This window comes from Lutjanus erythropterus, chromosome 13, assembly GCF_056507025.1.
Source record: "Lutjanus erythropterus isolate fLutEry1 chromosome 13, fLutEry1.hap2, whole genome shotgun sequence".
In the NCBI taxonomy this organism is placed as follows: Eukaryota; Metazoa; Chordata; class Actinopteri; order Lutjaniformes; family Lutjanidae; genus Lutjanus; species Lutjanus erythropterus.
Window position 1 is genome coordinate 11,438,018 of NC_139329.1, and position 25,098 is coordinate 11,463,115.

Sequence of the window (25,098 nt, forward strand, 5' to 3'; positions counted from 1 at the left end):
TATACTCTAATTATTTAAAGTTTGTTTAGTATTTCTTGTTTACAGAGCGTGGTTGTTGTTGCACTGATGGGTGAGTACTGTACCAATAAGCCTGTACCACTGCAAGTCTATGTCATAACATGCTTGACTCCTGTTGCTAGCTTTCTGTGATGATGCTCCTATTAGGATGTTGTTCTAATAACTGAACATGACAGTGCAGAAGGTGCAAATAATGATTGTATGTCTGGTATCTGTTTCCTGCAGAACTGATTTCCTTTGCTGAATGTCCAACCTCCCATTGAAACACTTTGATTCCCTATGGACCAAGCCAAAGCACTGATGATCAATTGATAAATGTTAACAGAAAAATTGACTGTTTTAATCAAACATTCTGCAGGACATTAATAACTCCTTTTTAATATTGTTCCACTAAGGACTCACAGAGATGTGGAAATGTGTGTAATATTTCTTTGATTTATATGATACAGTGCTCAACTCCTGATGTATGTGCCTTTATGAAATAGGATGTGTCTTTTTGTACTAAGAATTTGAATACTATGAAATCCTGAAATCTTGTGGCGAATGCTGGGGCCCAACCATGCAAGAGTTCAAATAAAGCAGTCTGTTTTTAATGTAAGGCCTTTATTTTGTTTTGTTTGAAAATACCTTTTTACTAATAAAACAATATTTCACCAGTGACATAAATATACTTTTACATTTACAGCTGTCATATTAAGACAAGTAGAAAACACTCTGACATTGTACTGAAAACCATACTGTAAATCTTATTTCTAATTGCAGACACACTCACATGCACACACACACGCAGACACACACACACACACACACATCACTACATACATTAAAAATCACTTTCACAGGCACAAAACACAAGTTATAAAGGTAACTATGGTTCTGTGAATTCCTGGATGACTGCCACTGGCTGTTAAAGTGTATATGTCTCCTCGCGCTCCGCACAGAGCCAGATCTTATGTAAACAAATTCGCATGCATGACGTGTAGGCTATCTGCACGTCCCTGCTATAAATAGCCCATGGTAGTCTACATCTGGTCTTTCAGAATCTTTTCACCCTGAAAGGTTTTGAGTGACCTGCAGGAAAATATTGTGATGCATCAGACCTTTTTAAATTTAAATTTTAGATTTGATTCCAGTGAGATACTGAGTTTATATAGTGTCTTTGCTGTTATAAACATTTTACAGTTGCTGCTCTAGTTAGAGTTAATTATAACATTGTTTAATTCACACAGATTGCGCACACTTATTAAAATCTGTTCAAAAAGGCACTTTGGCTTAAATGGCCTCTTATTCTTTTTCTTTTAGAGAAATATTTTTTAAATAGGCAAATTAGTTTGGTTGGTTACTGTTCAGTAACTTGCACAATGGTCTTAAAACCAACATGAAAAAGATTCATGATAAAATTGTGATCATGAGCCTACCATTTAAAAAATTGTGGTATGATCTTTTTGTCATTTTGGTCACCCTTATGGTCAAGCTAAGAAATCTGAGCAACAACTGTGACAAGGCCACAGGACACAAATCAGAACCTCCAACAGTCTTTTATCACAAACACAACCAGTAAAACAAGCAGCTAGCCAGCAAGACTAATCTAACCTGCCGACTTGTAGCCAAGTCATCCGAGTGAGAAGTGTGGCTGGCCACAGAATGTGATTAGAACCTCAAGCAGACTTGTAACTCAGTGCAACAAGATAAACAAATTGCTAGTCAGACAGGAGTAATGCAACCTGTAATGCAGCGGACCAGCCACTGTCCATGACTGAAAAATTTAGCATTTGAAGGATTCAACTAACACAAAAATTGTTGAAGACAGTTAGTATAGCTGGTGAGTGAGCCAGCACAAAAGGTGTTTGAAAACTTCCACACAGGAAAGAAGGAGAGGTAGAATAGCTTGTCAACCGTGGCCTTAGAGGGCAAAAAGTTGCGGCAGGGATGCGCAGATGGCTTACATGTCACACATGTGACTTTGTTTACATAACATCTCGACCTGTGCAGAGCACAGAAGACATATCCACTTTGTTTCACTGCCACTGGCAGTCTGGATGGAATGAAACAGAACTCAAGTCAATGAGCTTTCAAACTGAACAAATCATTTAAAATTTCACATAACATATATTAGATGTATGACATTCTTTTCTTCTGAAAAACAAACCAGGCAAAGAGAGCAGATTCAAACATATCAAATGGTGTTCCCTGCTTACTATGAGTTTGGTGATTCCTTTCGCATAAGAACAAAAAGGATGACCTGAAAAACACAAACACAGGTCTAAAACCAGCACCAGCACGTTGAGTTTCTACTCCTTTGCCAGGCAGCTTATAAATGATGAATGTTCATTTAAAGATGTGGGAATAAGAGGATGCGTGTAAAAATCAGGATTAAGCCTCTCACCTCTAAATTTCAGTTTAACAAATCTGAATACTTCAGGTAGTCCTATGTCCAGTGTAGTAGCAGAAAGAACCTAAAACCTTCCATCTACTTTCTGAAGGCCCATGGACAAAATTTACATAAACATAAGGAGAAGGAGGCAATTCAAGTGTTGGACTTTTTGAGTGTGTGAGTGTCACTGCGATTCATTAGAGCCACTGTGTTTGGAGCCTGCAGGAATCAGACATGTGACCAACAGTCCTTGACTCAGGTCCAGACCTTTGCCTTCCTTCTCCTAGGAACACACAGAATCATACAGCTCATATTAAAATAAAGCATTGCAAACAGCGGTCCTAACTACACATTTTGGGTTAATTAACCTATAGAAATCAACCAATCAAATGTGCTTGAACACAAGCTGGGTGTTACAGTAATAAAGAGATCAGCTTACAATTATGGAATATGGCACCAACTGTCAATATGCCTACTAAAAAATACATATAGAAAATCCTAATGTGTTAAATTTAAAAATCTCTTCTTGAGATTCTCAGTGAAAACAGGTTTATCACACAGACAACTCACACTTCTGTATTCCAAAAACATCTCCTTGAACGCCATAAAGTCAGTGAACGTCAGGAGCATGTCAAAGATGTCACCTGGCACCTCCTCTTTGTGTTGCCTGCAGTTAGAGGAGACACATATGGCAAGTGTCATTACATTTTCAGCATACTTTTGTGCCACCTAGTGGTGTGCTGCAAAATAATATCTGTTAGGCACAACAGGTGCATTAGGCAAACTATGGTATGAGCTGGCAGGCTGCTTTGAATTTATTTATGACACCGATTGAATTAAAGTAGCTCTGTTGTTGTAAGAGGAAAACAGACGGAATAAAATGGCTTCAGGGGAGAGTTTTGGCAGCACATCTTACATGAGCAGCTCTATGAAAGTGTTCATGTTGAAGTTGGGGATCCTCTCCATTAGCCGTTGCTCCAGGTGTTTCTCCAGCAGGTCAACCTACAGCAGACAAGGGTGTTACTGTGAATTTAAAATTAGTTTGGCTCACAGAATATTACAATCGTTGACAGAGCTGTAGGTTGAGATGACATTCAAGGCGATACAACTGTCGCATCCCTGAAGACAGGGTCACAGAAATTAGATAATGGTTTGTCATGTTACCTGACGATAGGTGTGGGAGGTACATTAGATCACAGCAAGATGCCCAGCAACTCACATATTCATTAAAGATGGGTGTGTAGCTGAGCTTGTTCTCGTCAGAGTCCTCAAACTCTTGGTAGTGTTTCTCCATGAAGCTTTGCTGAAGCTGCTGGAATTCTTCCTCTAAAAGAAGAGTGATGGACATGTAGAACACCATAGATCTTAACTGGTGAAACACTGAAAACGTCTACATTTTCAGCTAGTTTAGCATTCTGACCTTTCACAAAATTTCTGGATAAAATATGCTCTAGTGAACTGGCATCTATCCAGCTACCAATCCACACCCTCTACGTTGTATATAAATACTGAAAAAGAACTATAAAGCACCAAAATATCCTACCCATGATGATGCCCTCTATGCAGCCAATGACAGTATCAAAAGCAGTGTCATCAGCTGAGGAACTGGAAGGAGAAAAACAAGAGCAAGATTTTATCACTTGAAGGCAAACTTTAGATGAAGATTATAGTGAAAATGAAAACTTTGATGATCACACATCTTCAAAATGTAATCATATGGCCTTTGCATTTAATTTAGGACACTTGGCCTCACAATGTAAAAAAAACAAACTATTTAAGCAGCATTAAATGGGAAACTTTTACATGCGGGATCAGCATTGAATTGAAGACTTGAATTGTATCTAGACTTGCAGCTTGCTTATTGAGACTTGACTGAGTCTTACCCTGCGGTAACTAAAACTAAACGTGACACTTGCTCTGACAGATTTAGAAGACTCAGTTTGGGTTTCTAACAGATAACTTGAAAGCAGCCCTGGATAACCCACCTGGAAATAACAAAGTTTTCTTCGTCCACGTCTACCATTTCAACGATGTTCTCTCCACAGCTCCGGACAGCTACAGAATGAGACGGGACAACATCAGAATACTCATGTTTGGCTGAAATTAGCTTTAAAATAAAATAGCTTGCTACGCTAAATGCCAAATTTAACAACAAAATCAATGTGTTCAACAAAACAGCTTCCTGCCACACCTGACTAGTTTTCGTAATTACTGAACAATAACGTTAATTGGCTGAGTGGCTAAGTAGCTAAAGGCTAACCTAGCTAATGCTAGCTAAACACATGTAGCTAAGCTAACGCTAGCGTTGACTGAACACCAACTGTCAGTGTTTCTTAGCGATATTTCGTAATTTTCCGAGCTAAAAGTATGACTTTACACCTCTCTTGAGCTGCATTAATGTTACTTAAATTAATGTTATTTACTTCCTTCCCGGATGTCCATGTTGTTCAAATAAACCGTTAACGTGACTGGTAAATAACGACCGTAATGTTGTTGCCAAGGAAACGGCGAACATATGTGCGTCTTAAAGCCCCTTCCGGTAGAACAAAATATGTCTAGATTGGTTCCTATCTGAGAAAATATCAGTACGATTATACCACTGTACAGATTATTCATTAACATTTATCATTAGTATCTTGGTTGTGATCGACTGATATTTCAAGACTTTAAGTCTGAGACACATATGTAATAAGATCTAGTACACATATTGTTTACTCACACACGTTAAAGCCAGGTGTTTCTGCAACTAGAAAGCCAGTGTTGCGACAAAAGGTGATTGAGAAGTATATAAAAACACTCATACAAACAAATATCACATGTACATACATTTATTACAAATATCACAATCCAGGAAACAACAATTCTTTAATCAATCACATCTTTGGGAACTCTGGGGCAAAATTCCTTTATGATGTTTTAAATACAACTCACAACTTATTCTTTACAATCCTGAACTTCATCTCCAACTATATAATTTCTCTCACCTGCATGTATAAGGTGCATCAGGAAATACAAGCTAGCAAACAGTGACCAGACCAGTCTTTTGTCATACTGAGAGATGCATGTTATCGTTTAGAAATCATTCCAGTATAGTCTGAATGATTTTACAGATCCTGTTCATGCAATTTGGTGGAGTACTAACTCTTTCATAAACAATTTGACCAAAATAAATTCAAAATGATTCAGTCTGATAGTTTGAAATGTCATTGATTTTTTTTTAAATCGTACAAATAGATTTTTTTTTTCTTGAATCAGTCTCTTACATGTTTATCAGCTGTTTCCAAATACAAACGTCAATCAGTCAACCCAGAGATGCTTCAAGTAAAGGATGGACAGAAAGACAGACAAAAACATGAGGTTCTTAAAAAGACAGAGGGAGAAAGATGGAGAAATTGCAAAATGAGAGCAGAGAGATGTGCTGTTATATAAAGCACAGAGGGAAACCACATTTTATTCAGTCTGAACCATTCACCTGAAAGATACACTTCCAATCTGACAAACTTCTTTTGACAGGATCAATTCTTTAAGCACGATATCCCACTAAGAGTGCTGTGGTCTGTAGCAAGTGAAACAGAAATACACATTTGTCCCAGTACTGAAACACACACTCTTTAGATCATGTGACTGTAGTATGGGTAGTTTCTTTGCTAATGTATGTCAAATATTTCACTGCCAAATCAGACCTGAAGTGACAGCATCTTAGGAATGACCCTGGGATATTTAGTAAACAGATAGAGGAAAAACAATTCACTTAAACATTTCACATTTGTTTTAAACAATTTACTGATGGGCTAATAAAACACTGTCAATCAACAAAGGCTGTTGTAGCTCTCAACCAAGTTCCTACATCGGTATTCGCCATCATTTATGATACAAAATTAAATCACATCTTATGAATTGAAAATAGTCGTCTTGATACAGACGCATAGGTTTGTCAGCACAATCCAAAATTAAGACATATTTTTTTGCTTCCCCTAAAATGAGCCTGACTCGTGGTGGAGCTGCAGTACAAGTTGTTGCCACACTGTGAGCACCAATCAAGCAATCCCAGACAAATTCAGAAGATGGTGGTGGAAATTCAATTGTATACAACCCCATCACTGTCTCTTTAAACATAAGGACTTATAATTGGAGGAGAAAAATTATTTAATTTACAGACTGACTTTCTGTAAATTCTCTTCCCTGTGTATTTATTTGTTGTGGTTTTTACAGACATGGCCGAGACAGAGGAAATAACATCTGAGCAAAGACGATAAAGCACAAAAAGCAGCAGGGTCAGCCATGCTGAAAATCAATTAGATCTAATACAGATTCAAGTATTTCATTTTCTTTTTTGTTTACTCGTTGTAAAACAACAATTATGTCATTAACGTTCAGTTGTGTAACATCTGATTTGATTTTTAACATTTGCTTTTGTAAACTGTATCAGGAAACTTAACTCAAGGAATAATTCTGCAACTTTTCACATTCTGACACCAAGCCGACCACAGAGTAGGAGTTAGTAAAACCTTGAGAAAAGATAATGAAAATGCTACCTCGAGAACACCATAATTCGCATTTGTATACCCAAAAAAGTGAAAATGAGATTCATCTCAAATTTATCTGTACCTTGGGTTTAATACTGTACTACAGGCTGTGTTCTTTTCTGCTACCAAGCCCTTTCAGATCTGCAGACATGTATATGACAGGTGATGGGATTAAATAGTAGTAGCCTCTGGGCTGAAAGCGCAGTGGGATCCTCATATCATAGAAAGGATGTCTGATAACTCTATGCAGGGGCTTGCAGATGAGAAGTTCTGTAATCTGGTTAAAATGTTTCTGCTCCTCACTTCTGCTGTTTTTGTCTGTAAAACACACTGTTGGTAGAAAGTTGACAATTCTTGGCCCAGCTTCTGCAGTGAGTTGTCAAAAGGATAGAAAAGAGGAGATGTAGGTAAATGAGGGAAAGATCCCAGGGATCCAGCTGTGATTTAAATTCCCCTCCTCTCATCTCCTCCCTTTCTTCCCTCCACTTCTCCATCTTCTCTTCCTCTTACCAGAAGTCACAGTTCTGGTATCATCACAACACTGTGGCACCATCCTCATAGCCCTGTCGGGTGAGAGGGGATTAGAGGAGGAGGAGGCTGTAGGGCTTGTGTGTCTCTCCTTATTGGACGAGGGGCAGGAAGTGTGTCAGGAGACATGTGCAATGAGTCTGACGCGGGTCTGGATGTCCTGGCGGCACAGCGGGCACGTCTCTAACTGTAAGGCACACTCCATACACATACCACTGCAAAAAGGTGGGGGGGGAGTGGACATAAAGGAAGATTTTATTAGCAAGCCACCAAAAATGCTTGAGGGAAATTGTCTTGGGTATTAGTCTAACATTATTTACAAGACGAGCTCAGTCAAATCCTGTCCAAATATTTGGACCTATAATAGCAGTCTGAATAGTGTGGCATTGTTTGTTTAGAGAAGATGCATACATACCCATGTCCACAAGGCCGCAGCTCCGTGTCAGCCATGACGTCACAACACAGTGTGCAGCAGTTGTCTCGGATGCTAACCTGCTTTAGTAAGGCCAGACGCCGGTGTCTGGGAAACATACAAAACACATAAATGCTTCCATTTACAGACATGTATTCAAAGCTGTTTCTGTCTGTGTACAGTAATGGAAACTTAGCTTTGAAAATTGGCATGGTGTACATAAACTGTGACAAGTCCGTACATAATGAATTTTAACATATTCACTTGCCACTTTGATGAATGTAAACAACTTTTCAGGGCAAGTAAACAACTTAAGTGCAGCCCCTTAAAATTTGTTATTTTTTCATTTTGTTAATGTTCCTACCCAACTTTGCTCTAATTGTATACTCAAGGTGTGTGAATAGATCAACAAGTAAATAGTTTTTCAGGGTAAGAGGTCTGTTGTAGAGTGGCATCAACAACTTTCTAACTGAATCAAATAAATCTGACCATTTTTAGATTCACAAAGATTTATTTCAGGGCCGTATACCCTTCACATGGCAGACATTTTGCTCTGTCAAACTCATACGTAATAAGCAATATTAATAGGAAATTAAGTGGTCATTTAATTTTTGTGTGGAGTATTGTGGATGGTGGGTCACTGACACAGTTTACAGGATATTGAAGGAAGCCACAAGTAAGTGTTTGCCATAAGAAAGGTCTGTTTTTGACTATAAAAAGTGGTATGTGACCATCTCCTGAAATTATATTGCTCTATTCAGATCACTGTCTAATTGGTGTCAATAAAGTCCTTTAAAAAAAATCTAAGAGCTAGTTTATTGTGGCCAACAAATTAATGAGTGACTAAAATACTCTATGTACACTGGAGCAACCCCAAAAGATGAATCGTGTTTGTATCATGCAAAACCTACGTGTTGGCTGCTATATAAAAACAAATGATTCACCAGTCAGAAAACAGTTGGGTAAGATGATAGATACATACTGTTTTTCCAAATTATGCAGACCAGCTTCATTTCTCACCTGGGTAGGATGATCTTTTCACTGGGTAGCAGTGAAGCAAAGTCGTTGAAGGTGCTGAACTTGACAGAAGGTGGGTGACGGAAAGGCTTGGCCCCAAAGTTAAACTCACACTGCTGGTATGACATAAAGCTGGCTGCTGCAAAGAAACCGGACCTGACAAGGCACAGAGATGAAGGAAACAAAAGAAGTTAATTTGAGAATAGATGGGGACAGTAGAAAGAAGAGGAAGAAGGCAGGGAAAGGCAGCACAAAAAGAGAGACGGGTGTGTAGACTTACGTGGCAGAGGAGAAGACCTGTTTCTCTGGTGGCAGCTGATGTCCGTTCAGATAGAAGATCATTTGCTTCTTGCTGAGGTCCAACAAGAAGCCGATTGCATCTCCTAAACAGGACACACAGAAACACACATGCAGCAGAATTAAGCGTTGGTAGCTTTTATTACTATTATCCGTCCATGTGGGAGGCAAAGTAGAGCCTGAATGCTGGCGGTGGCAGCAGTGTGTGGGTGCTAAAAACACAAAACCCTCCAGAGACACTTAAAACAATAAAGCAATCTCTAAACAAATGAATCTGGCATTTAAAGTGTGGTGTCCCCTCTCTTCTACTGCTCAAACTGATAACAATTTCAAATTTTCTCTAAGGTATACATTTCAGAAATATGAAAAACAGTCACCCTAAGTCATATTTGTGTGTGTCCTGCCTACAATCTACACTACAATCCTGTCAACACATTCCAGTCATTTGACCCACTATCTTAGGGTGCAATGTGAACACAGTACAGGAAAATTTCTATGCTAACATGTCCACCTTTGGACAGGATTAAAATAGCTTGGGAACGTGATTTAGGACGTACATTATCGGCAAACCAAAGGGATTCTCTCCTCACAACAATATACAAATCCTCACTTTGTGCAAGACACTGTCTTGTGCAATTTAAGATAGTTCATAGGGCCCACATGTCCAAGGTGAAATTGTCTAGCATCTAACCTGACATCTCCCTGACTTGCAACAAATGTGAAAACAGTGATGCTACCCTTATCATGTACTGGCTGTGGCCTTGCTTACAAACATTCTGGAGTGATGTCTTTCACACTCTTTCCAGCATCCGCAAGAAGAACCTCGACCCAGACCCTCTGTTAGCCCTGCATAGCGTTACTACTAGAAACAATCTTCATTTGACATTTGCCAAGCACTGCATGGTTGCCTTTGACTTGCTTTTGGCCAGACATGCAGCCTTACTCAAGTGGAGGGATGCTACCCTGCCCACACTTAATTAGTGGCTTTGAGAGATAATGTTGTGCCTTAAAGTGGAGATGATACACATCTCAATCAGTGGCTCTGAGGAAAAATTCTATAAAATCTGGGGAGCTCTTTTACACCCAAACAATATAGTAGTGTGCCCTCTAGTTCTACTCTTGACATGGAAAAGAACACTTGATTAAGGAGAGATGTACCTTTTTCCTTTTCTTCTCTTTGATAACCAGTTTTTGTTTTTGTTTTTCTGTCATCAATGTCATTGCCTATATTTTTATAGAATATTACATTGATGTACATTTTATAATAATATCCTCCCAACCCTGGAAAATTTGTTCTCAATAAAAAGATTTTGAATATTTGTGTGTCCTTGTGTGCAGTGCATACCTTCCTTCCAGCAGGGGTGAGAGTGAGCTTTACTGCGAGCGTTGTACCAGATGAGCTGCCTGCAGCCATCATACGCACATGAGTATTCATCATCTCCTATCCCATAACCCTCCTGTAACACACACATACAAAAGGTTCAATTGTGTGACTGCAGTAAAACAGAATGTAGCAAAGCTGAAAAGTAAGGACAAGGAAGATAAGTACATGGTTGAGGAACTTGCTGTCCTTGGTGGCCCATCCGATTTGCATCACTCCAGATGTAATGACTGTCACCTCGTAGTACCAAACGCCTGAATCCACACAGAATGTACAGCGCACACTCTCAAAGGACGAGGCATCACATCGTGCCTGAGCAAGGGAGCAAAACAAAAGAGAAAACACTCACAAACCATTCAGATTGTATATGTACTCGTGAAAAACATTAAAATCAGCTGCATGTACATTCATGAATTCTGCCTAAGACTAACCTCTAGTCCAGTGGGGGAGATCTTGAGGTACTCGCTGACATCGTTGCTATTGAGCATGGCGTTGATATTGGTGAGGTTGACTTTCTCATAGGTGAACTGACGACCCTCCTTTAGGACTGGACGGAGGAAAACAGAAGAAACAAGATTCCCATCTTCAGTGACTCGCAAATACAAACATGTAAGTAAAGAGACTGCTGTGGTCCCGTCTCTTCAGCATGTGATCCTATGCAAACATACAATGTTGAAAACATGGAGCTACTCACAAAGGTTGTCAAGGCTCCACTGTGAGCAGAATCCAACCTGCCTCTTCAGGTAGTCAGGCTGGTCTGCCCACGACTCCAGGACAGCAAGTCGATTGCTGATACATGACTCAGACACCGTCAGTTTGTTCTCACCTGAGGGTAAGAAAATGCACCAGGCATAAGTTAAAACAGCCAAACAAATCCCCAAATAAATCTCCGTCAAGGATACAATAAATATGACTTCAGTGAAAGATGCCTTTAATGGTCTATCTGCTCTAAGTGCAAAGGCCAGTTCAAAAATTCCAAACAAACTATTTGAAAACATTGCAGATAAAAGTTGCAGCAGTGTCATCTATGTCAATGGAAGCAAATGGCAGGTGGAGACTACAGAGCCAGATTTTCCAGGTTTGGAAATGAACAGTAGAAACTGTTAAAGAACAACACAACATCTTTGTCTCTGCCTCACAGCATAATATTTCATCTGTAAAAGCAAACAAATCACCACAAGGAAAGTAGAAGAAAGCGGAGACACTGTATATGCCTGTTGTCATGGCAACAGTAGCCTCTGCTCATTTCTTTGATAAGGTCACTTTCAATCTCATCTTGGTAATCTTTTGTAAGGAAGTCACTAGTTTTCACTTTGCTCATCATGAATATTTAATATGAAAAAGCCTTAAAACACAGTGAGTGAACCTACTGGTCTGGGAGAACTTTTCCAAAGCGATGAGAGCAAACAGCATGACAGTAGGGTGGGCCTCAGAGCTCTGGAGGGAGATTTTCAGAAAACATAGAAAAGAAATCATCATCAGTTTGCGCTTTTTTGACCGATACAACAACACACAATAACAATGCACAGTGTATTGTATAATCACGGTTTCTGTTATGAATTCACAGTGAGCATGCTTCCATGGACAGAGGTTAGATGAGAGTTTTGTAAATCACAGCCATGTCACAGTTTCACTATGACTTCATTTTATTGACCACACAACCATCATTATGTCTACCTTCCCGGACAAACTCTCCTAAGAACATCCACCTACATACATCTGTTAGCTCAGACAGTCACGCACATACCAGTTATCTAAAGGATAAAGAAAGAAAGAACAAGAGTAAAGAAATTTTCCTTATTCTTGTTCTTTCTTTCCAAAGTCCTCCTCAACACTTGCTGCAACTACTTCACATTAAAAAACATTTTCAAAGGTAACACAGAAGGGCTTCCCTGACAAGTAGGTGCGTAACATTTTTAAAGGTGCCAACTTGTAGATGTCTTTTGTTGCACTGTTGAAAACAGTGAGGTTCAGATTTGATGAATAATAAAACAATTTGAAAGGGTAGTAGTAGAGTGGTGAAAACAGAAACGCTTCTACAGGTTTCACTGCTCTCTTTATCAGACAACAAATGATGCCTGTGGCTGTCTGACATGGTTAAACTATCCCTCATGCATTCATTTAAGACATTCTTACATCACAACTCTGACTTTAAACACAGAATCAGCTTCTCATCCAGTGTTTTTTCTACTATCACAAACTGCTGGACAGTATAACTACAGCTATCAAATGTGTGCGTATGAGAGAGAATGTGTGTGTTTGCTCACCAGACTCTCTAGAAGGTATTCAAGGGTTCCAGGACTCAACAATCCAATGCTGGCCGGACCTAAAAAATTATAATAATAGACAGAGCAAAACACAGTAGAAGTGAAAAAGAACTGCTTCAGACTGTGATTCTGTAAAACTCTGTAAAACTGTTTTATGATCTAAGACGATGTTTCTTAGGTCAAGTAAAAAAAAGGGGAAAATTTGGTAGCAGCCAGGTATGCAGGTAATGATGAAATGGCAAGAACGAAATAAATGAATAAATTAAAACTGCACAATTAATCAAAATATTATCAAAATTGTAGTATGGCCAAGTGCAATATTCAGACTGCAGAAACTGCAATTTTTTGATGAAGGAAAACTGAGAGACGAAATAGCATTATAGATTACAGATGCCTTGACCTACAAATCTTGTTCTGCAGATGTAAATAAACATGTTTGTCGGGACAGACCACAACAAATGTAACATCATCATGATTATCAAAAATGATTATTCCTACTAATCATGAATCATACTGCAATCGCGACAACTTTCTTCAACTTCTCCAAGCAACTTCAATAAATCCTATCCTTTTAAGCAGTAAAAATAGTAAAATTACCACCAAACAACTTTAATTTATGGTTAGGAATTGAGTGAATGTTAATGCAGAGTTGACTAACACAGACTTTCATAGTTTAAAGTGAGCAAGTAGAAGCAGTGAGGAGCAAGACTATTGAGGATGAAAATTATTAAGTGTGTAAATGTGGACTGTACCAGCCAGTTTCTCTGCTAGGCATCCTAGGACAGCTGTGGTGTTTCTGTGTTTAGCAGGGTTTAGAGCATCCTGTCGTGCTACAGCCGAACTCAAACTCAACATGTCAGAGAGTTTTTGAAGAGCATCCTGTAGAGAAGGGATGGAGCAGTTACTCTAATGAAGGTCATATACACACAGTTTCTACAAAACAATACAAAAGTTTAAGAGGGTGGAGAGATTTAACATTACACTTTGAGTCACATTTCCAAATCCATACATGATTGTATTGGAAAATGCTGCAAAACAGGTTAAGGTGTAAAGTAATAAAGTCAAATGTGGGCAAAATGCAGTGATGAGCGGACACACACAGACACACATTTGGATGATGACTTTTTCCAAACTGTAACCTAACCCTACCCTTAACGACTGACCCAAAAATCAGTCTTTTCCCAATTGGTAACCTGCCTTTTGTCCCCAAGCTGTCCCCAGTAAACTGATTTGCAGACTAAATTTCCCCAAAAGTAGGCTAAGTCAGAAACATACACACAATAGAGGTGACAGTGAGTCTGGATCAACAGCTGGAGGGAGCACACCACATTAAAACATTTAGATTACTATATTAACAGGGACACACAGAGTCACTGATGCACCAGAAACCAGAATCAGTCAATATCATCCAAATGCTGAGCTGCAGTGCCAACACTTTCAGACTTTCAGGATAAAGAGTACAGAGTTCATACTGTTCAGAGTGTCATAGTATGTCCTCTGTCCTCAGGTTACTTTGGACAGAGAAGCAGGGGGTCCTAACCAGATTTTATTTGTTCAAAGGGGAAAAAAGAGTTGGAGCGAGAAAGAGGGGGTAGAAAGCAGAGGCCAAAAGAAAACAATGAAGGAACACAGTAGTTAAAGTTGACTATGATCTGTTTTTGAAGGAGCTTTGAACAAGTTGATTATCTATTTCTATTAAAATATTTAATATTTATATATATATATTTTATAGTTTAGTTTAACACAATGATGTCTGGTGTTCAATAATCATTTAGCTAGCTTCAGCTAACAACTTTTCTGGCACACACCCTTGACACACAAACACATGTACACATAAGCCACTAACCTTTGTGGGCAGGGGACACTCATCCAATAGTAGGGTGATTACTGCAGGGCCAAGCGGATCGTCCAATGGGATCACTCGAATCAGAGACTGGACAACTTCCAGCCAACCATCATCTGAGGGAGAAGGAAAAGACTGACCTAAGACTCAGCTGACTGAATTTATTGAACCACGCACCTCAGTAATAAATCCTACTACATAGACACAAAACAACTCTGCCTGACTGCATTAAGCAATATCAGAGAATATTTTACTTACCTGGTGCTTTAATAATAAATAAGATTCTATCATTGAGTGCATTTCAGAATCTAAATTCCTACTCAGTAAACTATGGGAAAACACAGTGGTCTCAGTGGAAAAAACAGATGGAGAAACTTTTTACCCAATGATGAATGAAAAATACAGTAGTAGGATAAAACCTTTGTCTCCCTCTTGTAGCTTACAGTCTTCAATAGATTTTTTTGTTTAAGAAACACGAGAAAAACTAAAACAAGATAACACAAAGATAATTGAAATGTGCTGAAATCACAAAGTGAGACAGGCCCCTGGATTGAGAGTATCGTAAATACTAAAAAAAATCAATTTCCTGTCCATTAGATGACTCAGTAAGAAACTCTCCCTCTCTAACACTATCACTTATGAAAGCCTCAGCCAACTGGCTGATGAATAATGTAACATCATAACACATGACAAACAGAAAATGACTGGCTGGCTGACTGACTGACTTGCTATTTGGCTGCCTTCAGGGTTCAGTATCTGCAAGCTAATACCAAACTTGGCTGTTGTCAAGCCACACAACACCACGCCATGTGAGCATCAAACACCATATGTGCAAGACACAAGGCCCAAACACAAGAATTCAAAGGCTACCGCGTAAGCATACACACAAACACACACAGCATGACAGCAACATTCACCATATGCACAAGAAAGCACAAACAAACCAAGGACACACACAAACAAACATCAACTGAAGCTTCAAATTTACACAAACCCAAATGAGAATCAGACCTGTAAATTACTGGCAAAATAAGAATAAAGCAACTCTATTATATTCTATATACTTGCTGCACAAACTAGCAAAAATATCCTTCTGGAACATTAGAAATAGAAAAATATGTCAATCCTATTTAGACATAGTTCACATGATCAGGGTAGCAATGTAAGTAGTGGCCAACACATGATGTCTGCAGTGTAACTCGTGACTATGTCCCTTCCCCAGGTGATGTAACATCCCCCCAGGCTGGGCCACTATGTGTGCTGGAGAAATGCTGAGGAAGCAATATTACTGTAGGATTGTAAGCAGCAGACAGGTGGTGTTGTGGCCCTCTATAGCGAAGGCTTCCACACTTTGACATAAATGGCCTCTTTCACTTCTCATTCAAACCACCTTCTTTGTGTATGTTTTGTACATTTTGGTCCTAAAATTAAAATTGTGTTTCTTGAACACAACACCACATGATTTGAATACTGAAACATATGTATGTATTGTGGACAGAGTGTTTTGCATGTGGTGTCAAAGAGGCTACACATGTCAAACTGAGCCATCACTGAACAGAGGAAGAGGACTGCGACTGTCTGCTGCTTAAGCAACTGTAACATCACTGGCTCAGCAGTTGTAAGAAACAACCCAACAGCATCCCACAAGGGTGATGAGATAGCATATTCAGAAAAGGCTCGTTCAAATCCCTGGGACTCCTCACCAGTAAGTGGAAATTAGAAATTCCCTAAATAATTTGTGACATAACCTAACTGTACAGTCTAGTGGATCATTTCACTTCAACCTGAAGAAACGGCAATCTCCATGACTTCATGCCTGAGGAGTTGTGTATATGACTAAAAGCCAACCAAGACATATCTCAATCAACAAAACCATAAGTCACCTTGCTACATTATGGTTTTTGAATATAGCTAATTTTTCCACTGTTCCCCATTTTATAACCTCTTAACCATTAAAAACAAAAAAAAAAAACAATATTCAGATACTTTAGATACCATGACAAAAAGAAAAAAAAACACTCCTATGCACCCAAAATGAAAAAAGAAAAGAAAAAAAGAATTTGTTTCTTTTTTAAAATAAAAAACCTGCAGACTAGGGGTGTAACGATTCACTCATGCATCTAATGCATCAGACTTAAATGTGTAAGATTTCGGTTCAGACCCACTGTATCAGTAAAAAGCTGAACATGAATCGGAAAACGAATCGATGCTGCACTAGCATATCGATACATCTCATTATGACGTGCATATGTTTCATTTTTGGCATCAGGGAGCTGCTGCTGTAACTTTCCTCTGTTTCTCTCTCCTCCTGCCTCTGCCTGCACTGCTCTCACTGGACACCTGCTGCTGCGCTCACACAAAACAAGCGCTCCCCCCTCTCTCTCCTGTGTCCTCTCTTCATTTCCTCAAAACAGGCCGTGCTGAAAACAGTGACAAAAGTGACATTGTACCACGTCACACTACCAGAATAAGTTTGGGTTTCATAAGAAAGATAAGGAACACTGCTGCAAATCATTTATGCAAAACGTCAGAAAGCATAGCACAGAGCCACAAGTCTGAACCACAGAGACATCATGTCACTGGGAGAGCAGGTAACATGGAGCATCAGTGTTACCCCACACTAATCCAAACTACAGCACTCTTCATATGCAACAGAGTAGAATATCATCCTACTGCAAAAATACTAATATTTTAAACAGTTTTAAAGTTTGTTCACAGATTCTCATTTAGGCTACAGTATCTCATTTACAAGAGACTCATAATAAGATGTTAACACCACTGTAACGTTTCCTTCTCTCTGTCTCTCCTGTTACTATATTTAGTAAAACTATCAGAATGTCTTTTTGTAACTAATAGCACTCTACAAATGTAGCATTAGTTGAATCAAAATGTAAAGATTCACACATTACATTGTCTTGTATTGCATCATATCGAATCATATTGTGACGGAGCTGAATTGATTTGAACCCACTTTTGGCCATTTAAAAATTTTAAGATATATCGTATCGTTGAACTTGTATTGAGATGTGTATTGAATTGGTCTCAGTCAGTGAGATACACACCCCTACTACACACAATAATGATGCTGAAAAACTGTGGTTTTGCTGCAAGCCGTATTTCAGGCAAGATAATAAAGACTGAACTGAACAGAGGTTTATATCTGTACCATTGAAAGTTAGTATTGTATTGTTTTAAACAATGTAGTACTGTGAAGTATTGGAGTATTTATAATTTGACAACCTTAGTGCATTCTGTACCAGCTTTTCAAAAAGTGGCGTTTCATTTGCTGTGTGGAAACACTGCTGTCTGATAAATCCAAGCAGTGTTTCAGTGTGTGTTCTCATTTTTTCCTTACCTGTCTCTGCCATCTCATGCAAAGTAATCATGGAGTAAGGGGGCTCTTGGTCACTGAAAAACAAAACAGAGTTTGCACAGAATTAAATATTGGTCTGGTTTACCTGAATGCCTTATATTACAAACTCTACTCCATGTTTGGTTACATGTGCTTTTATTTATGTGCATGCTTTACACAAATGGAGGTAGTGCAACTCTTAAAAGCAGTCAACCAGCAAATTCATCAAGTGTTTATGACCCTGTGATCCCTGCATCTGCAATAATATAAACAAATGGGTCAGCCTTTGTGCATTTCTGTGACTGCTGTAATGGCTAAGGACAGTATTTTTTCCCATGGAGAGGTTAAGGAAAAGCATATAATTGTGATGGATTTACTTCAGTGGGTGTTGTTTTTCATGATGCTGCTATTACTGTCGCTTGTCATGGCTCATCCAAAGCTGAGGATCACTTTCATTTAAACAGCCATATCAGTAAGCTTGATCCTCAGATTTCCAAACACATGCTAAGAAGTCAAACTGTGGAAAAGGGTGTGAAGCTTAAACACGCTGTAGCTAAATTTGTCATGTTCTGACTCCTTTTCCCCCAAGTAATTTAACTACAGGATCTCAGCATGTTCAGCGCAAGTCTGCAAGCACACCTGTGTATGCACATGTGCTGAAGATCACGCAATGTATGTCTTCTCCACTACATTCATGTTACAACAACTGCAAAAAATACTGAACCTCAACCTTGAAATGTAATTAACCTCTCTCTTTTAGAATTGATTTCTTTAACTTAGGACATATTATCGTATATATATATATATATGTATATCTTATATAATAATATAGCGCCATCATATCAGTGGCTGCCTCTCATTTTATGTCCAAATGAGAACTATCATATTTTACACTGCCTCTCTTTCAGAAATTCCTAAAATGTCCCATAATAAATCTGGCAAGGTTGTTTTTAGGAACATCCTCCCCATGGATCTTAGAAAAGCAAACTCCCTTGGAGTTTTTGAAAAGAAAATGAAGACCTATCTCTTTAATTTAGGTTATCTTTGCTGGTATCATTGTTAGTGGGTTTTTTTGTATGCTGATGAATGATTTTGTTTTTTGTGCTGTTATTGCTATTTTTACGTATTGTTTATTTTCATCTGAGAATAGTCATGTAGATATGGTAAAGAGGTACATGAGGCTGCACAGAGAGGTTAATTTATGTCCTAATGAGCATAAATCAGGATAATTTAAAAATAAATTCTTCAGTTCTACCTAAAGCTGGTAAAGAGGAGTTTCTTTGCAGGCTGGACTTATTTATTGCAGGAACTCAAGAAATACAACTTCACACTATGCCAGGCCTCAACTCTCTTATACTCTAGCGGCCAGGTTCATAGAAAGGAGAATAAAAAATGGCTTCTTTTTAAAATTAGGCATATTACTAGGTTGTTGCTGCTGCTACTAATATTTTCATTGGAATAGGACATTTTCTGAACTGTGCTACACTGAAAAGTCACTGTTAACATATTTTGTTCTCAAAGCCAACCAAATCCATGCTGAAGAAAACCCCAAAGGACCACGCTGAATGGCTTTAGTCCAACGAGAATAATAGTTCAGTGGAAGAAGATGCAAATCTTGCTACATCATTGCAGCAAGTCATCATTACAACAAAAGAGGAAACAGTACAAAAAACCCCCACACTTAATCCTCCCTTAAAAGTTTTAAGCCAATGATACCTGTTACAGCTGCTTGGAGCATTTCACACCAATCTACCCATCTCTGTGGGAAAATAAGCAAGGTCAGGCTGCTGGCACATTATCACCAACATACAGAACTGATTAACTGCAGAGTGCACTTAAAAAATAATTAATAAAGATAAGTCCTGTTATAAGAACAATTCTGCTTGTTGTATTGTGTTAATTCAGTTGAAAAGAAAATCAGTTATTGTAGTTCACTTGGTGCCTGATATGTTTTGTAAAAGTTGTAAACTTTCCATTTCTATGTTTTAGACAGCTATCTTGTGAAATTACTTTATTTATTATCAATCTATTTATGACCCCTGCGATGAACTTCTGGCAGGGTCCAGGGTGTACCCAGTCTCTCACCCAATGTCAGCTGGGATAGGCTCCAGTCCCCCCGTAACCCTTCAAGGATAATCGGTTATGGACAATGAATGAATGATTATTCATGAACTGTGTGCAGTTGTGCATTTTTGCTATTATACTTCATTATGGTGAGAAATTTTGTTTCTTGGAAAAAGAACAATTTATTCCCCAGTTTAGAGTAGACACGATGGGAGATAAAGATGAAGAAGGTGTGATTTGTGAAGCTGCTACCTTGTTGCTGGTGATCTGCAATAAAAATGTCAAAGCGTGACAAGAAGATATGAATGTGCCATAGATATTTTTTTTTTGATGCTACTGCTACCCAGACAGGTACAACACAGCCCACACAATCAATATTTGACAAAAGCACAGTATAGAGAGCGGCTCTAACAACACTGACTGCAGTGTTCCTATCACACTCCACAGTACGTATAAGAATTCAAAATTCATCTGATATTTAAGTTATCAAGTTATTTGGTTCACATACTGTATTATTATAGAGGAGAATACCTTTTCGATATTTCCAGTGGGATACTGATAAGACTTAACTTAAAGTCTCCCTGTGTAGTGTCAATAATAATGTAGCTGTGCGCAGCGATAAGGATATTTTTAATATAGCGGTGAGTTCCATATTAAAGTCCTTAAAAGTCTTCGCTACATACTGGACATTATATGAGTCTGGACAGACACGGATATAAACAGGCATATAACTGCGAGACAGTGATTTATTTATTTGTTTAATGCTCCATTTTATTCAACCATAGACAGCCGACTTCTTACACTTCTTTACTTGCCGCTAGGGGCTGCAAATGATCAACAACTGCTTCATTTTGAAATCTTGTTTCACCTAGAGCTGGTTGCGTCTGGCAGTTGTGGTGCACTCCAGTAGGTCTTTCAACATCTGTTGCTTTACGGAGATCTTCACATGTTAACAATTAAAACTTCCCCATGACGATCGATTTTATATTATCACTACTGGTTTTTACTACACTGATATTCATTATCCATTTACGGGTGCCCAACGGGAGTTATTAGTTATTGACAAATACTTCAAAAACTGTAACAGCATATGTTACAATGTGTTATAAAACACCTGTTGTTTATATACAGCTTAACAATGTGAAATAGGGGGACCTGAAGTAAACTGTAGCCGTGGTTTCTGCACAAAATATTGTACTGTGCTCTTTGTTCCAAAAAAAAACAGACACAGGACTTAGTCATCTCAAAGGCAATACTTTAGTTTGTACCCACTACTCCTTCAAAATTCTTGTCAAAGACAGATGTTATGTTTGGGTGTTTGTGACAACAGAACCAACCCATGTGATGCTTATACTGTAAGACATCAACTTCAGTGTTTTTTATGATTCTATTCAGATTCAGCAGTGACTGTGGACTGAGTGATCATCATCTCACTGAGTAAAAATGAACTCTGGGATCAAGGAAGCCCATTTGTGCAGAGCCAACACACCTAGTAAATATGCTAGTGTGCCTTGTTTAATTTTCCATTGCAATGCAGCTACCCTGATGCTGCTCCACATCTATAGTTAGTACTACTTTAAGTGCTTAAGTAGCCACATGTAAATGATAACAGCACTATAAAAAGTACTGAAACTTATAATGGACAGTACTTCTCCAACTAAACATCAGGATGTTCATGTTGCTGCTTACACATCATAATGACATTGGTTCAAGTTTAAAGTTTACTTTTTTGGCTGAAATACTATCAGAGCTCACAACATACACCATTACTGAATCTATAGAATATGAATTATTATTAATAATAATTAAAAACTGCACAGTCCACTCTGACTCTAATCATCTGTATCTTATTAATGTCATTACTCTTATTAGACTTACTTGTCTACAAGTGTCCTGATGACAGCCAACGTGTCCAGCACCAGGCCATCCACATTCTGCTTCTTCCGTCTTGGTTCATGTGGCCCTCTCCCTCGGCGAGGTGGCCTAACCGGGTCCCTGGGTCGACTGCTCCGAGCCTCCACAGTGTCAACACCTGCAGCCGTACCATGATCCACCCGTCTAGTTTGTCCTCGGGTCGCTCTTGTTGACCCATGGTGATGGTCCTCCAAATCACTGTCCTCCCGGCACACACAGCTGTTACCCATGGTTCCAGTGCCGGAGACCACACTGGCAAGGGACTCCCACAATGGAGGAAGGGAGTGTGAGGACGAAAGGAAGAGCAGAACCCGTGCAAGGCTCCTGCAGGCACAGAAAGTGATCCAAGCGGCTACTATCATATCATTTGGAGAGCTTGGTTTTGGGGGATTGTTATCCCAGTAGGCTGGGTGGGGTCAGCGTAAATGATCATACTGTTGCTGAGCAGAGATTACAGATTGGTTTGGAGTAATGATGTATGGCTGGTTAAATGAACTAAGCGGGGTCAGGTGATGCAACGAGAAAAGCTCTGAACATCATAGACAGCCCAAGGCTGAAGTCCAGTTCTCATCCAGAGCTCGCATAGCTGTGGAAACAACACAAACAGAACAAAAAAAGTGAAATTATGTCCCAAGTCAAAATCTGTATATTTGGCTGTTTAACAGCTGATCATGTCCTACCAGCAGAAAAACTGAATTAAGTGACTCACACGAAACAAGATCACTGCAAAGTCTGATCAAAATAAAATAGAGAAAATTAGAAAGAAAATTAGCATTAACTGTCCACCTCAAGTAAAGCAGCTGCTGTATGCTGTCTAGTTGTTTCAATCTAAAGTGGTGCTGTTTAAATATACAGTGACAGTGTATCGACAGTCGTTATGCACTAAATTATTGAGACGATTTAGTATTGTTGACAAACAAGAGTTGTTCAGTTTAGCTGGCTAGCAAGCTAGCCACCCACCAAGTAAGCACTGTAACACTAGCACTTCCAAATGAAAACAAAGTCTCACATCTCGCACTTATCATGTTGTTAGTGACCTATAATGGTTTCATTTGAACCTAAAAGCATACTTACGGGCTACCACTTGGAAAACAGCAGCATTCAAACGTAGTCGAGCCAGACTCAAGTAGTTACTAAAACAGACAGCTAACTAGCTAGCTACGTAATGTTGTAGCTATCGAGCTAGCTGTTAGCCCGGTTAGCTATACACTCCTTTGATCCTACTGTCAAACTACACAAGTTACCTAACGTGAGTAACAATGAACTACGCGTGGTGCTCAAATGCCGGTTAAGTATAGAGGCACATTTACATGACCCGAATATATTCCACAAGACACCTTTGCTGAAGTCTAAAACAGCACATTCATATGACGGCTGGCTAACACCTCATACACATTTTAACGACGCTACACCGCTAGCTGCTTGCTAAGTTCCGTAGCGTTGGCAGCTAAAAGGTTCATCATCAGCTGTGGCTGCGGAGGCGCGGCTGACGGAGGAGGGAGGGAGGAGGATGTCTGTTCAACGTCAATGTACAGCAAAGACCGCAGTTTCCTATTTTTGCTAAATTAAAATCTCACTCTTTCTGCCATTATCCGTGATGTATTGTGAAGCCGACTGAACCTGTTTGTAAATCACGGTTTGGTGTATGCGATCTCTGTACCGTATTGTTGTAACAAATAAAAAAGATCGTAAGAATCAAGAATAAAAGCAACAAGTTAAAGCTATAAAATCACATCCGAATCAAAAGTTATATTGCATATCGTAGATACAAACACTACAGTACAAACACAAAGACGTGTGTGCTATTAAAAAGTTTATTGTATTTATTGTTTAAAAACGAAAGGAAAAAACAATAGCTGCAAAACAAAGATCTGATGGATGCCAGACGAAGCCAAGCTTCCCCGCAATACGTGCACACAATTAAAAGAATTCACAAGATTTACTACAAAAAAAAAAAAAAAAAATACTACAAATGTTGTATAACGTGATGCACAAGTGCACATATAAAATACAGTGTCACAATTTTGAAATTTTAGTTTACAATTTAGTAATTCCACTGATGTGATAAAACAAAAAAAAACAAAAAAGAGTCAGTGTGATATTATGGGAATATTTTTTAATAACATTATGGGAATTGTTTTTCATAACTTTACAGCCATTACAGAGGAAATTTAATGGAAGAACTATGAATCAAGAGGTTCAGTTTCTCAAGTGAATCTGCACTGTGCCACTGATGGTAAAATTGTCTTGACAATCAGTTTGTTTGTTGTCAACATTTGTTAACACTTCTTAACACACTCTTGTCTTGTCTTAGGTCAGGGAATAAGAAGAATACAACAGAAGGGAACTGAAGGTGGTCTAGGTGACTTCATGCTGCAGGGTCCAGGTCCATGTTCCAGGCTGCAGTTCATTAGTGTAAGAGTCCTTCTATGGTTCGACATCACAGGGCCAAGTTTGATGTTGTAGATTTCTGAACTCCTAGTCACATGTGATGGTATTAAAAAACAGAACCAGATAAATGAAAACAACTGCAGTATCCAGTGTAACAAATGTGACAGCCCAGAACAAAATGAAATCTGGTTTTGTTCTTTTTCTACAATGAGGAAATTAATCCTGAATTCGCTAATCAGTGGCCGATGTCTGAATGTCTCTTTAAGCCACAAACAATGAATGATCTCAACCTACCAAATGGTGCAATAAAAGGAAAGAGAGAGGTTGTGCATACATTGCATAGGTATTTTTTATTTACACTGTTTTACTAAGAGTGGTCTATGCTGAACTTTGACTTCACAAGAATAAAACAAAATGAGGCAATGGTTTTACATTCAGTCAACAACTAATTTAGATGGTGTGCTGTAAATTGGGGCAGTCATACACCCTGCTTCTGTCAAGGGCTGTATTGAAGGAGTTGTCACGATACATCCCGCTCTTGCCCAGGTCTTCAAAGAATCTTGATTTAGGGTGGAAAGTACATGGTGAGCTTTCAAAGGTTGGAGGGAGAAGACCATAGTCACTGGAAGTGGTCCTGTACAATGGATTCTGGGGCCTTGTCCACAGTGTTGGCAGTGCATCTTTAACTGCTGGAGTCATCATGCAGGAGAAAAC

At 38.9% G+C, this 25,098-nt stretch overlaps 2 protein-coding genes across 2 annotated transcripts; both read right to left on the bottom strand.

The window, feature by feature from the left end:
• Positions 1-1,889: 1,889 nt before the first annotated feature.
• On the bottom strand, positions 1,890-4,522 carry arl2bp (ADP-ribosylation factor-like 2 binding protein). Its single transcript, XM_084735035.1, has 6 exons — positions 4,378-4,522; positions 3,936-3,997; positions 3,612-3,718; positions 3,309-3,394; positions 2,963-3,059; positions 1,890-2,675 (listed from the first exon to the last, which is right to left on the bottom strand). Exons 1-6 carry the CDS (start codon positions 4,413-4,415, stop codon positions 2,577-2,579), a joined length of 489 nt encoding a protein of 162 aa, XP_084591161.1. The 5' UTR covers positions 4,416-4,522; the 3' UTR covers positions 1,890-2,576.
• Positions 4,523-5,204: 682 nt separating this feature from the next.
• Positions 5,205-23,454, bottom strand: rspry1 (ring finger and SPRY domain containing 1). Its single transcript, XM_084734491.1, has 15 exons — positions 23,068-23,454; positions 21,958-22,579; positions 18,019-18,071; positions 14,667-14,779; positions 13,573-13,699; positions 12,821-12,879; positions 11,924-11,990; positions 11,248-11,379; positions 10,985-11,100; positions 10,722-10,865; positions 10,518-10,629; positions 9,156-9,258; positions 8,879-9,031; positions 7,862-7,966; positions 5,205-7,661 (listed from the first exon to the last, which is right to left on the bottom strand). Exons 2-15 carry the CDS (start codon positions 22,353-22,355, stop codon positions 7,565-7,567), a joined length of 1,779 nt encoding a protein of 592 aa, XP_084590617.1. The 5' UTR covers positions 22,356-22,579; positions 23,068-23,454; the 3' UTR covers positions 5,205-7,564.
• Between the last annotated feature and the right edge of the window lie 1,644 nt (positions 23,455-25,098).

Coding starts and splice junctions, on each gene's coding strand:
- rspry1 (XM_084734491.1), bottom strand. CDS start 22,355: ATGATAGTAGCCGCTTGGATCACTTTCTGTGCCTGCAGGAGCCTTGCA. Junction 11,101..11,247: donor GTGGAGCCTTGACAACCTTT/GTGAGTAGCTCC, acceptor TCCTCCGTCCAG/TCCTAAAGGAGGGTCGTCAG. Junction 9,259..10,517: donor TCACCCCTGCTGGAAGGAAG/GTATGCACTGCA, acceptor TGTCCTGTTTAG/GAGATGCAATCGGCTTCTTG.
- arl2bp (XM_084735035.1), bottom strand. CDS start 4,415: ATGGTAGACGTGGACGAAGAAAACTTTGTTATTTCCAG. Junction 3,060..3,308: donor ACTTTCATAGAGCTGCTCAT/GTAAGATGTGCT, acceptor CTCTAACTGCAG/GCAACACAAAGAGGAGGTGC. Junction 2,676..2,962: donor TGTTTTTGGAATACAGAAGT/GTGAGTTGTCTG, acceptor GTGTGTTCCTAG/GAGAAGGAAGGCAAAGGTCT.